Source organism: Periophthalmus magnuspinnatus, chromosome 8 (assembly GCF_009829125.3).
Source record: "Periophthalmus magnuspinnatus isolate fPerMag1 chromosome 8, fPerMag1.2.pri, whole genome shotgun sequence".
NCBI lineage: Eukaryota > Metazoa > Chordata > Actinopteri > Gobiiformes > Gobiidae > Periophthalmus > Periophthalmus magnuspinnatus.
In genome coordinates, this window is record NC_047133.1 from 28,673,040 (window position 1) to 28,685,811 (window position 12,772).

General features: G+C 42.6%; 1 protein-coding gene across 2 annotated transcripts in view; it reads left to right on the plus strand.

Moving 5' to 3' along the window:
• The window catches only part of caskin1 (CASK interacting protein 1), a 78,838-nt gene extending 66,689 nt beyond the window's left edge, over positions 1 to 12,149 (plus strand). The window contains exons 16-24 of one of the 2 annotated variants that reach the window (XM_055223715.1): positions 1,248 to 1,358; positions 2,667 to 2,768; positions 2,849 to 2,987; positions 3,477 to 3,620; positions 4,068 to 5,104; positions 5,203 to 5,598; positions 9,107 to 9,662; positions 9,764 to 10,289; positions 11,333 to 12,149. In XM_055223715.1, the coding sequence (XP_055079690.1) occupies positions 1,248 to 1,358; positions 2,667 to 2,768; positions 2,849 to 2,987; positions 3,477 to 3,620; positions 4,068 to 5,104; positions 5,203 to 5,598; positions 9,107 to 9,662; positions 9,764 to 10,289; positions 11,333 to 11,429 (3,108 nt within the window). In that variant the 3' untranslated portion in view covers positions 11,430 to 12,149. The remainder of the gene's footprint in view (positions 1 to 1,247; positions 1,359 to 2,666; positions 2,769 to 2,848; positions 2,988 to 3,476; positions 3,621 to 4,067; positions 5,105 to 5,202; positions 5,599 to 9,106; positions 9,663 to 9,763; positions 10,290 to 11,332) is intronic. The other variant, XM_055223716.1, reaches the window with a different exon arrangement.
• Positions 12,150 to 12,772: the final 623 nt, after the last annotated feature.

Here is a 12,772-nt window from a genome sequence, read left to right on the forward strand (position 1 = left end):
ACATCATTTACAGTAATGCAGTCATACAGTGTGCAGTTCATGTATGTTCACGTCATGTTGTCTGATTTGAAAAGCGTGAAGCATATTTCAGCAGCAGGAGGGAGTGTATGCAGTCAGGCTTGTATGTTGTGTTGTGTGCTATCATGGAAGCCATATTCACAGTGCCATCTGGTAGCCCCCAGTCCTTAGCACAGCATCTGAACAAACCATCACTAAGAGGGAACTCCACTAACATTGACACCCCATATGTAAAATCTGGAAACTTTTGGGGACTTCATGAGCCTAAGACTCGGGTCCTTTTCCAGGCTGAACTCCTAACAGAAAATATCCTGTTCACTTTTATATTATTGCCTGATCTTGAAAATTCCAGTTTTTCCAAGGTTTAGTAAAATATCATTGACACTATATACTCAGGTAAGTTTCCAGTGTGGCACATATATTTGTGAACTCCAATATGTTACAGTAATAGACATATAGTTTTATATCCTTCTTTCTTAAGAATGCCAAATTTAGTCAAAGTATAGTTTTTACAAAATTTTTACTTTATTTTAAATGCAGTTTAGAGGAAGTGAGTTGCCAAAACCTATACAGTATATGGAAGAAAGTAATAAACTCCCAGTTTTGGGGCTGTCAGGCATCAGTATGGAACACTGAGTCTTACTGCAGGCAATAGCTACATCTTGCTTTACTGCACACCTGTCAAAGTGGTACTAATTATACAGTTTTAATAAATTGTCAAAAATAAATGCTTTTTAAAGCTGACATTATCAAGCTCTTGAGATAGCTGCAGTGAATATTGAAGCACATCTTAAACTTACCCTTAGACAGGTTTATGTCCTCTGTGGGGTGTATTTCTGTCTACAGTCTGTGTATCACTATCTTGTGTCTCTCAGTCACAATGAAGTCCATTCGGACGTGGGGCTATTACGCATTTGCTATATTTGCTTCTCTAATTGCTCCATTATTGTTGCAACAAATCTAAAGCCTTGACTTTCTAATTTTGGAATAACAAAGAATAACTAAAATTAGCTGAAACAATAAACATGCTAACATAAATTACATTAATTTTAAGGCCAGGAGTCTCTCTCCCCCTTACAGACACACGCTAATACTATCTAAACTAAAGCCAAGCCCTCAGAGTGTGGCGTGTTTTAAATGGGGAGCCGTAGCACCACCTGAATTTATGAAGCGAGCTAGGCCCTTAGACTTAGAGCCAGTGACTGCATGCCCGTGTCTTCTTTCCGTAGAGCTCAGAGGCTGTGGTCCAGTGGCTGAGCGACTGTCAGCTGCAGGTTTACGTTCCAAACTTCCTGAGTGCTGGCTATGACCTGGCCACCATTAGCCGAATGACCCCCGAGGTAAGGCCCCAGCACCCTGCCCTATATCCTCAGCCTATGGAGCAACCAGCCATCGCCAAGGACCACAAAGGGACTGCAGTCAGCCTCCATTTGTGCTGTCCTTGATGCATGCATGCAATAACCTATAGATTTTTAGAATAAAATAGCACGTAATCCAAGCTCACATTACACCCAAGTGTTCAAATCACAACTCATTTTATCTTTATGATTAAAAAAATATGATATAACCCTGACCCTGCACAGTAAGTTTCCCCATTCTTAAATAACATAATATAATTTACAACAAACTCTATTACAAACCATTTCTATGTGTGCTCAGTTGTTACCTAATATGACATCCTTAAAATGTAAAATTTGACTAAATGCCACCCTGTACTTTAGTTTAAAGGTGCGTTATGTAACTTTTGTGGTGGATCTTCTGTCACCTTCTTGTCTCCACTGAAATGTTATTGTTTTAGCTGGAATGTTCCATAGTATGCCATTTAAGTTATCTTTCTTGCATTTATTCAATACCAGGTCGTATATTGCTCCAAAATACCTTGAAAAACACTTGCTTGCCTCTCCACAGGTCTGACCTGCCTCAGTGGAGATACATTTCATACTGTGGAATGCTCCAAGCAAAACAATAACATCCTCACGTAGAGACAAGCAGGTGGCAGAAAGCCCACCAAAAAAGTTACACAGTGCACCTTTAAATTTATTTCCATATTGAAATAAATCATGTTTATTACCTTGTTGTTCACAAGATCTTTATGTAAATATATAGCTAAAATAATGCGCTATACACGTTAAAAAACTTAAATTGGAAACCAGACTGTGAAAGAATAATAATGATTACTGATAATCCAGGCTTACTTTACCAAGCATTCCCATATTGCACCTCTCCTCTCAACACTCCTGCTGCCTAGAGACTTAGCTCAGTGCCACATTCACCTTAATACAAATAATTTATGGCATCTATAAATTATTTGTACAAATTGCTACACTGTGGTCACAGCTGTGCGTATTCATAGAGTTGAAATAATGTTGGGTATGTTCAAGTATGTTTTAATAAATTATCTCATGTTGTTTGGAACAAATATGCAAATATAATTAAGATTGAAGCTATAGAATTTAAAAAGAGATCCTTCTTTTCACTCTAGAAATTTGCTTTTGCATTAATTATAAGTTTGGCACATTTTCCACACTTCAAATGCCTTGCTGTTTCTTTGTTTCTCTGCTGCGTGCGTGTTTGAAAGAGTGAATGCCATTTGAAAGCTGACAGAGTTTTGTATAATTGTTCTTACTGAGCAGATTGTCTATGTGCAGGACCTGACAGCCATCGGAATCACAAAACCTGGCCACAGAAAGAAAATCAGCTCGGAGATTAACAAGATTAACATCACAGAGTTTTTGCCAGAGCAGAAACCAGTAAGTTGTAAATGTTCATAATATTACATGTTATAGTGTCTCTGAGTTGCCTGACGAGATCATTTTCCCTCTGCCTTTAGGATAATCTAGGTGAATGGCTGAATGCTATTGGTTTGAGCCAGTACCATCAAGTTCTGGTGCAAAATGGCTATGAGAACATTGACTTTATCACAGACATCACGTGGGAGGACCTACAGGAGATTGGAATCACAAAACTAGGTAAGAGGAAAAGATTTGAACGCACACAAAGGGTTAATCTAGAAGAAAATAGCTGCTAAGATTGTGCGTATCTCTGTTAAAAAGTGTGGGGTGGGTTCACCTGGATCTGCTTTTGTATAAATTTACCACCCTTTGTCAGTAATGTGCCTTTAATAATGACTGATAACCATAATCATGCATTTAACTAACACTATATAGAACTTTTCTTGGGACTCATTTTAAAACAGCATACGTCATTGATTCATTTCAAACTACTCATCTGGTGACTGAACTGTCGCTGCCAAGCTGCAACTTTTGCCCTCCAATGTCCACCAATCGTCACATTCATACAAAATTGCCTGTATTGCCCAAGGACACAATGGCAGTCTGCATTTATAACTGGATATATTCATAATGTGTGCGTGTGCTACCAGTGGTTATATATAGCGTAAGTTATTAATTAACTGAATTCAAACTTGATTAAATGTTTTATTAAAAATGCATTTTTAGGGCACCAAAAGAAGCTGATGCTGGCAGTGAAGCGCTTAGCAGAAATACAGAGAGGGACAGATGGACGTAGCTCCATGAGAAAGAAGCCTCCACCAATCACAACGCAGCAGGAAGTGACTTCTATGGACAGCCCACCCCCAGACGGTTAGTCAGTGCAGCTTCACTGTTTTGTTGACTCAAACTGCATGAGAAAGTCACCTGGACAGGTGGCATTTAATCTAATCCCAAAGTTTTGTTTTTTTTATCAAAGTGTAATATAAGAATTGAAAGAACCTTATATTGGCAGACATGCTTTAGATTACACAATTAAGTAAACTAATTAGAATAATTATGGCGGTGCCACCCCAATTTGATAGATGTTTCATGATGGAATATTCTGTATAGGTTTATTTTTCCACAGTGCAATTTGCAATAATGACCAAAATGAAAACTTTAACTAGTAGCTTAGATATGAGGCTTAAATTCTCTGTGAGTTGGTGGTTGGTAAAAACATATTTTAAGCTCCTGTGGATAAAGGCTGTGAATCAAAGACTGTAATTCAAACAATACTTTTACAAAAGTAAATTAAAATGTGTTTTCTGTTTACTCCAGAGCTGATGTCCCCTAAGATGAGCACCTTCCAGGACAGTGAGCTGAGCACAGAGCTTCAGAACGCCATGAGTCACCCAGGACCAGAGGTGAAAGCCCCGCGCGCACGCACCCTCAGCCGGGATCACGACGATGCAGTCAATCACGGAGGACCACCCAAAAAAGAGGCACGCACCATGAGGCAACAGAGCAGTCAGAGCAGTACCTCCTCCTCTCATAGGGGCAAACACCGACACTCTCATTCTCAGCCTGCCCCCCCTTACACCCCACCGCACACCCCCACCAAGACCAGAAATTCCTCTTCCTCCTCTACTTCTTCGGTTCAGAGTACAGCACCCCCACAGGCCAAACCCAGAACTTCTCCTCAGCTCACTCAGGGGGAAAGACCTCAGTCTCCAAGAACCCAACCTCCACAGTCCCCCACACATCGAGTGTCCTGTAACCAACAGACAGTACAAGTCCAGGAGAACGCACAAGTTCCAGTTCTGTGTCTACCACCGGAGCAGGATGTGACCGAGGAGGAGAGTGAGGAGGCACTCCAAATGAGACGCACACACAGTTTGAACCGCCATGCTGTGTCCGATGGTGAATGTGACCAAACGATAGTCCAGAACTCAACCACAGTCCGAACAGAAGGAGTTAAGTATGCCACGGTCACTCACCGTGTAAGTCGGAGTCATTCTGCTCGTAACCAGGACAAAACCCTAAATCACACCAAAACTCAATCCATTGCTCTCCGACAGAAGAAGAAGGGCCCTCCTCCTCCTCCGCCCAAACGCTCCAGTTCAGCCATTTCCAGCTCCAATTCAAACTTGTGCGAGGCCACCACGCAGCAACCCACCCACAGCACCACGGGGGGTATGCTAGACGTGCCTTACCACCAGCAGAGGAGGGCCAGTGATCTGGGCGTGTCTGTGGAGAGCGGGGGCGTGGTCGAGACCACCAGTATGGGCAGTGTGAGGAGCATAGCAGCCATGTTAGAGATGTCTTCCATTGGGGGCGGAGCTAAAGGGATGGCACTGCAGAAGAATTTCATGCAGGTATGGTTCACATTTAAAAGGTTGTCTGCAAGAACATGAACATGAATCTTAGATTGAAAAAAAACTTCACCAACCCTGCTCTACCTTGTGCTCCTCAGGTGGGTAAAGGTCGTGAGACAGTGGGTCTCGATGGAGAGGTGGTAAACAGACGCAGGACCATCAGCGGCCCCGTCACTGCAGAGCTGGTAGCTGCAGCCATGAGAGAGCAGCCTCTGACCGCCTTCACCCCCAATGCTGTCCCACCAATAGCCTCCCCAAGCCAGCAAGCCTCCCCTCAGCCACTCTCTTCCCCTCAGCCTCTCTCCTCCCCTCAACCCCTCTCCTCCCCTCAGCCCCCCTCCTCACCTTACCCCCCTTCCTCACCCATCCCCCCCTCCTCGCCTCACCCTGGCTCTGCTGGCAGTGGCAGTGGAAGCTCATCGGAAAACCTCCCGTTTGCTGAAGAGGGCAGCCTGACCATCCGGCGACAGGGACGTGGTGAAGGCGAAGGGCAGGTAACTATTGCTAAATGTTACTACTTCTTTCTCTCTCTTACTTCCGTCTACCTGACTACTCTCTCTGTCTGACCATATATTTGTGCAGCATGGCACAATATATTGAGTCTGTTGTGCACGTTAACCCCATAATGTCTGAGCATTGTTGCTGATGTAGTCCTTGTTCTTCTCTGTAGGGCTGCATAAATGTTGCATCATTGTTGCAATAATAATAATAATAATAATAATAATAATAATAATAATAATAATAATAATAATACATCGACACAATAGAACTGGAGCCTATATTCATTCGGGTATCTGCAGAGTAAATTCTATTGATGTGAATGAAAAATGGTACAAACCTAAGACTGTCCATACAGACTGGACCATAGCAGTGAATAGGTTTGGCATACTGCTGAAAAACAAGACCGACAAAACCTGCCTCCTCATAGATATGGATGTGCCTCTAGCAAAGACCTCGAGATAGAGATCGATATCGAGAATGCGGGGACTAAAGACATCAACTGTGGGAGGTCTTGGATCCATGAAGTACATAAAGCAATTAACAGGGAGAATCTCTATACATGAAGTCCAAAAAGCAACTCTCCTGGGCACAGTACATATTCAATTCAATTCAATTCATTTATTTTTGTAACGCCCAAAATCACAACAACAGTTGTCTCGAAGGGCGTTCATGTTTTGGTTGATGGGGGAAACCGGAGTACCCGGAGGAAACCCATCCAGACACGGGGAGAAACATGAAAAACTCCACACAGAAAGGCCTGGTGACCCGGGGATCGAACCAACCTTCTTGCTGTGAGACATGAGTGAGGCACTCAGTCACCGTGCCGCCAAGACACAAAAAGCTGCCAAGACACAAAAAGAGTCATTACTATGCCCATGAAATAAACTCTCTCAGCTTCCCAAGGGTCATGGAATGGGCTCAGAAGCAATAAGAAGACTTGAATACTAGTACATATTATAATTATCTGTATTGCTGTAATGATTTATTATTTTTATATCTCATCTTTTAAAGAATGGTTCAAACTGGTTTCTGTAATTCAAACTGTAATGTTTGAGTCTAGTGCAGAGCAGAAATTTAAACTTTGTCTGGTTTAAAACTGATGCCCATGATCCTGATAAAGTTCAGAGGAGGTGCAAACATTGATCTGATCAGTCCACTGAGCATGAGCCAGAGAGGTGCTTTTAAAATGTGCAGGGCTCACCGTAGTCTGATGCACAGCGCACTTACTCATGTGGCAGATATACGGTTGTTTTCACTTCAGCTGGGTAAATATAGCATGTCTTTAATGTTATTATTCATTTATTTATTTAAAACAGCTATAAGGACTGAAAGACACAGATAATATTACATAGTTAACAACGCCCAAGTACACAGTAGGGAATGTCACTGCACAATAGATGAATTTTATCTCAAACACCATATAGTTTAGACTTCCCTCACCCCAGACAAGTCCTCCAGCTCCTCTGGTGGGACCCCAAGGCGTTCCCAGGCCAGCCGAGACATAGTCCCTCCAGCGTGTCCTGGGTCTTCCCCGGGGCCTCCTCCTCCTGGTGGGACATGTGTGGAACACCTCCCTAGGGAGGTGTCCAGGAGGCATCCTGAGCAGATGCCCGAGCCATGATCCGGCCGCGGATAAGCGGAAGAAAATGGATGGATGGATGGATGGACAATATAGTTTACCCAAATAAAGACAAACACACAAATATTGTTATTGCAAAATGAATGATGTATGTCTTGATTCATAATTGCATGTTTTACCTTCCCCGTGTTTTGCTTCCCTTCATATTTCATACATTGTTAAACTGCATTAACGTGTAGCACCATTTTCCTCTTACATATGCATGCATTTGTATGTTTTATGTCTAAAGTCTTCAATGAAAAGACTTTAGATAAAAAATAACAATGCATTCATTGTGTACAGATTGCACATGCATGTGTTATACTGTGTATTATATAAAAGTAATATTGATAAAACTGTTTTAATTGAGTACAGCCACAGTGTGAGGGTTAAGGTGTCTTTAGCAGTGGCCATGTATGCTAAGGCTTCTCTCATTTAAATAAACTGCTTATATCATGGTAAATGATTTAATGTAGTGGTGTTATTGAGCTGACTATTCCTAAGTTATTAGTACAGTATATAAGTTCTTATGAATATTGTGATTGCAAAAACAGACAACTATAACAACTGAAAAAGGTTCCAAGCCAAACCATGGTATAAGTCAGACATGGGCAAACTATGGCCCGGGGGCCACACATGGCTCTTTGGGCTTATTAATGCAGCCAACCAAACGTGACCAAATTATATTAAAATAGGCAAGGGTAAACCTTGTTCAAAGTTTTTCTGCTGTGTTTATTTAACTGGAAATTAATAAATTTATTATTAATTTAATTAATGCATTTGGAAAACAATTTGTACAATGAGCCTTGCATATTCATGCTTTGCTGCATGTTACAGGCCAAATCTCAAATGTAATATATACATATTTATATCCTGGTTCGGCCCTCTGTCAAATTTTAGAACCCATTGTGGCCCATATGTCAAAAAGTTTGCACACCCCTGGTATAAGTAGTATTATACTGTGTATCTTACTGTGAATGTATGAATGTCATATTTATGTTCTGTTTGGGTTTAAGGGTGAAAGGTTTTAAAATTCCTAATGAAGGTTTTAAAATTCCTAATGAGCGAGTATTTTATAATAAGTAGCAACATGTTGTTGGCTGGATTTATCTCACTGACCATCATAACTACGGCATTTGTAAAGTATTAGATAGCTGTTTTGCCTCTAACAAAGCAGTGCTGTGTTTTGAAAGCTGCAGTTAAGATGGTCACAACAGTGAAATCAAATGTGTGTTTATTTGTGTGGGAAAATAAGGGCAATTAAAGCGTTTGAGTTTTAATTGCATTTCAGAAAATGCCACTGCTTTTCATGAAATGGGATGATAGAACATTTTGTGTTGTTTCTGTCCCATGTCCTCATCTACCTTCTCTCCTCTCTTTTCTTTCTTCTGTACTAGCCTATTATTGCTACTTTTCTATAGTCTTGACTCTTATAATATTGCTTATTAAGAATTTATAACGTTAGCATTTTTTGTAGTTTGGTCCAGAAGTATTTTGACGTGATAAAAGATTTTTTTTTTTGTATTTTTTGCCTCACAATCTCTCAGTATGCATAGAAAGAGCAGGACTGAACCATGAATACATCTTGACAGAGAAACATTATATTTTCTAGATGTATATACCCTAGACTTCACTAAGTTATGTCATCATTACCTTGTGAATTTGTTTAACACTCCAGCCATTGTGTTCTAATAGTAATTAAATAAATGTCCAAATACTGCTGGGCTTAACATCAGCTCTATGATCTTAATGTGTACAGTACATTTCATAGCTTGTGTCTGTACGCTTTAAATGTCTAATCTATGACTGTAGCAGATGTTGATGTTTTTGAATGTATGTGCAAAAATCACCCCTTGTCTTGAATGTATGAATTTTCCCGTTAGTGTGTATTTTGTGTGTGTCTGCAGGGGGACCGAGAGCCCACCCACACTGAGGCGGGGTACCCCCAACAGGAAGTGACCAGCATGGAGACCACGCCCACCCTGAAGCGCCGACCTCGGAAGAGCCAGCCCAATGGCACAGACTTCACCCTGCAGGAATCCTCCACTGTCAAGCGCCGCCCCAAGAGCCGTGACAAGGAACCAGAGGGCTACCCCGAACTCAACACCACCAACGGAGAGGTGACCCAGGCGCCCAATACCACCCAGCCCATCCCTTACCAGAACGGCACAGGCATGGTGAAACGCAGGTCTGTAGTGGAGGGAGTGATGGAGCAGCCTCAGAGGGAGATGGGACCACCACCCAGGAGGGACAGTCTGGACCAGGGTACACAGCTGGAGGGTGAGGGGGCTCCGCTGCGGAAACCCAAGCCCCCAGTGTCACCCAAACCTGTGGTAGCCCAGATCAGGAGGCAGGGAGTGCCCATGAACCAGCCACAGGGACAACCAGGGCCCAACCGGAGGGTTCCACTGCCCGGACCAGGAACTGATAACAGTCCAGGTAACCACCACTGGTGACATTAGTGCAGATAATTATCAAACATTCAAGCAATACAATGTAATCATGACACTGACCATACCCTTTCTATACTATGTTTCCAGCTGAAGGCAAGAAGATCCCTCCACCTGTCTCCCCTAAACCAGCGCCCCCTCCCACAGCGCCAAAACCTGCCAAACTGCTGCACTCGACGACCAGCCCGCCCTTGTCTAGCCCTGCCCCTGCTCCTGTTAGAGCGCACTCTGTGGTGTCCCCACCACTCTTAAATCAAACGAACACCCCCAGCCCCCCCAACACCAAGTCTCCCAGCCCTATTCCAAATGCACATACTCCACCCACGCCACAGACTCCACTCACACCACAAACTCCACCCACACCACAGACTCCGCCCACGCCGGCCACACCCAGCCCCACGCCCCCGCCCGTCAAACCACCGCGCTCCTCCATTGGAGGCGTGTCTGTGGACAGTGGCATGGGCACACAGGGCAGCACAGGGCTGTCTCAGTCTCCAGCCAATGCCAACACAGACCTGAGCGTGGACGCTCTGGTGCAGCAGAAGCTGGAGGAGACCAGTGCCTCTCTGGCTGCAGCACTGCAGGCCGTGGAGGACAAGATCCTGCGCCATGACGAGTGAGCACACACACAGCTACACACATCTACACACATCTATACACATCTACAGACATCTGCACACATCTACATACATCTGCACACATCTACACGTATCTGCACACATCCGCACGTGTCTACACACATCTGCACACATCTACACACTTCTGTACACTTCTACACACTTCTACACACATCTACACACTTCTACACACTTCTACACACATCTACACTCTTTTACACACACATTTACGCACTTCTACACACATCTACACACTTCTGCACACTTCTACACACTTCTACACACTTCTGCACACTTCTACACACTTCTGCACACTTCTACACACTTCTGCACACTTCTACACACTTCTGCACACTTCTACACACTTCTACACACTTCTACACACATCTACACTCTTTTACACACATTTACACACTTCTACACCCCGGGCATGCACCACATAGGAACATGCTGAGAGGGATTCAAATAATACTGACAAACTCACAACCAACTAATACCACACTCTACCTAGTCCTTACAGATTAAATTTACTATACAGTGTAAACAAGTGTCACAGAATGTAGAACAGGCATACATCTTTGAGTTGTCTGTGTGAAGTGATTCTCAGTTCTTGTAGCTCTTTGCTATAGTGCTTTTTCCTGTGCTCACTATCCTATGAGTGGAAAACCAGTAAATTTTTCACCTCGATCGCATTCTTATTTGAAGCCTAACTATTTTCAATGTTTTTAAATGAATAAAGTAGCACAGTTGTTACATCAGGGTCAAAGACCAAAATGCCTTTTTGATGGAAGAAGTCATGCATCAAAGAAACTGACAATTGTGGCATAAAGCCTCTCTGTTTCTGAAGAAAAACACCTAAAGTCAATTGGTATGACTCGTCAGATATTTACTGTGAGTAAATGCATAATTTGGAGTGAACACACTCTTATAATACTGTTATTTGTTTCTAATAATATTCTAGCACTTGACAAAAAGCTATATTGTAAGAGACAGCCTGTACAATGTTGATGTGCAACCGATACCTCCTTGTCCTTGTCTGCAGCTCCATTGCAGAGCAGAAGTCCACAGTGAGCATCTTGGACGACATCGGCAGCATGTTCGATGACCTCGCCGACCAGCTGGACGCTATGTTGGAATAACTGTGGATACTGCCTACGTGTCTCCATGGCAACGCTGCTGTACAAGTTGGCTTTTGACGGCACAAACAGAAATGCCACAAGACTTTGGACGCAAGTCCATTCTCAGTCTCTCTTGATCCCTCTGCCTGAAATACAGACTTTGGTAGGACAGGGTGGAAGAAGAAAAGGATTAGAAGAGAGGTAAATCATGAAACAAAAAAATGAATGAAGGAATGCAAAAAATGGGACCACAATCACATGTCTTTTAAGAACTGAATTATGGATGAACTATCAACAAATCGTAATGTAATGATCCATAATATGGTATGTGTACATTTAAAGCATGGAGAGTTTATATCTACTTGACAAAGTTCTGCATTAGCACAGTAATATATATATATAAATATATATATATAAATATAGATATAATATACAATATGAATCTAGCTCTTTGGTTCGATGTCTTGGTTCATGTGTGGAATGGTGACCTCTGGTGTTGTGACGCTGTAAATGAATCGGTGGAAAACAAAAAACAAAAAACAAAAAACAAAAAATCAAAAACAGAATATTATTTGTGACCAAATGGAGACCGTGGAGCTCCCGAGGCGCTTTTAGGTGAGTGGGTGGTAACTTTACAGGATTTTCATTTGTCACGTTGCTTCCAGCACATTCTTCAAGAAAAACAGGAGAAGCACAAGGCACCGACTGGCACAGAATATACACAACACAAGGGAGAGAAGGGTGGGGGGTGGGGAAGGAGGCAGCTGAAGGAGAGAGCGGCCATCAAACACAAGCAAGTGTTTAAGTAAGTTTACACTGTTTCATCTATGATCTGATCATTAGTGACAAACTGCAACGTTTAAATACATGTTTCCTTTAACTTCATAAGAATTATAAAAGGGATTTTGTTCAAATTGTGCTGCGCAGTTACTAAATGTTAGGTAGGCCTAATGCATTACCAAGTACAAAGTACTTTATGGTTTTTAGTTCTATTTTATGGAGCAGGGTTCAGTCCATCTCCTCCTTGCAGCAGAGCTTAACACCTGTTCCTAGACTATTCAGTAAAGACTCCAACCTGATGCCCAGTTTTATTGCTGCTTCTCTGTCAATAGTTTATTCCTCCTGCTGCATGTCCTCCCATTTCTCCACCAACCACTCACCTCGTGTTGCCATGACAATCTACATCACCATCCCCACCATCCTCATCGTTGCCATCACCGTGGTTACGAGACTGTGTGTTGCCATGACAGCCACTTTCTGGGATGTTAAATAAAATGTGTGAAGACAAAGCCAGAAGGAGCATCCCGCATCACTTCTCCATTGGAGATGCCATTCCTCTCCAGAGATCCTTGTGCTATTCAAAT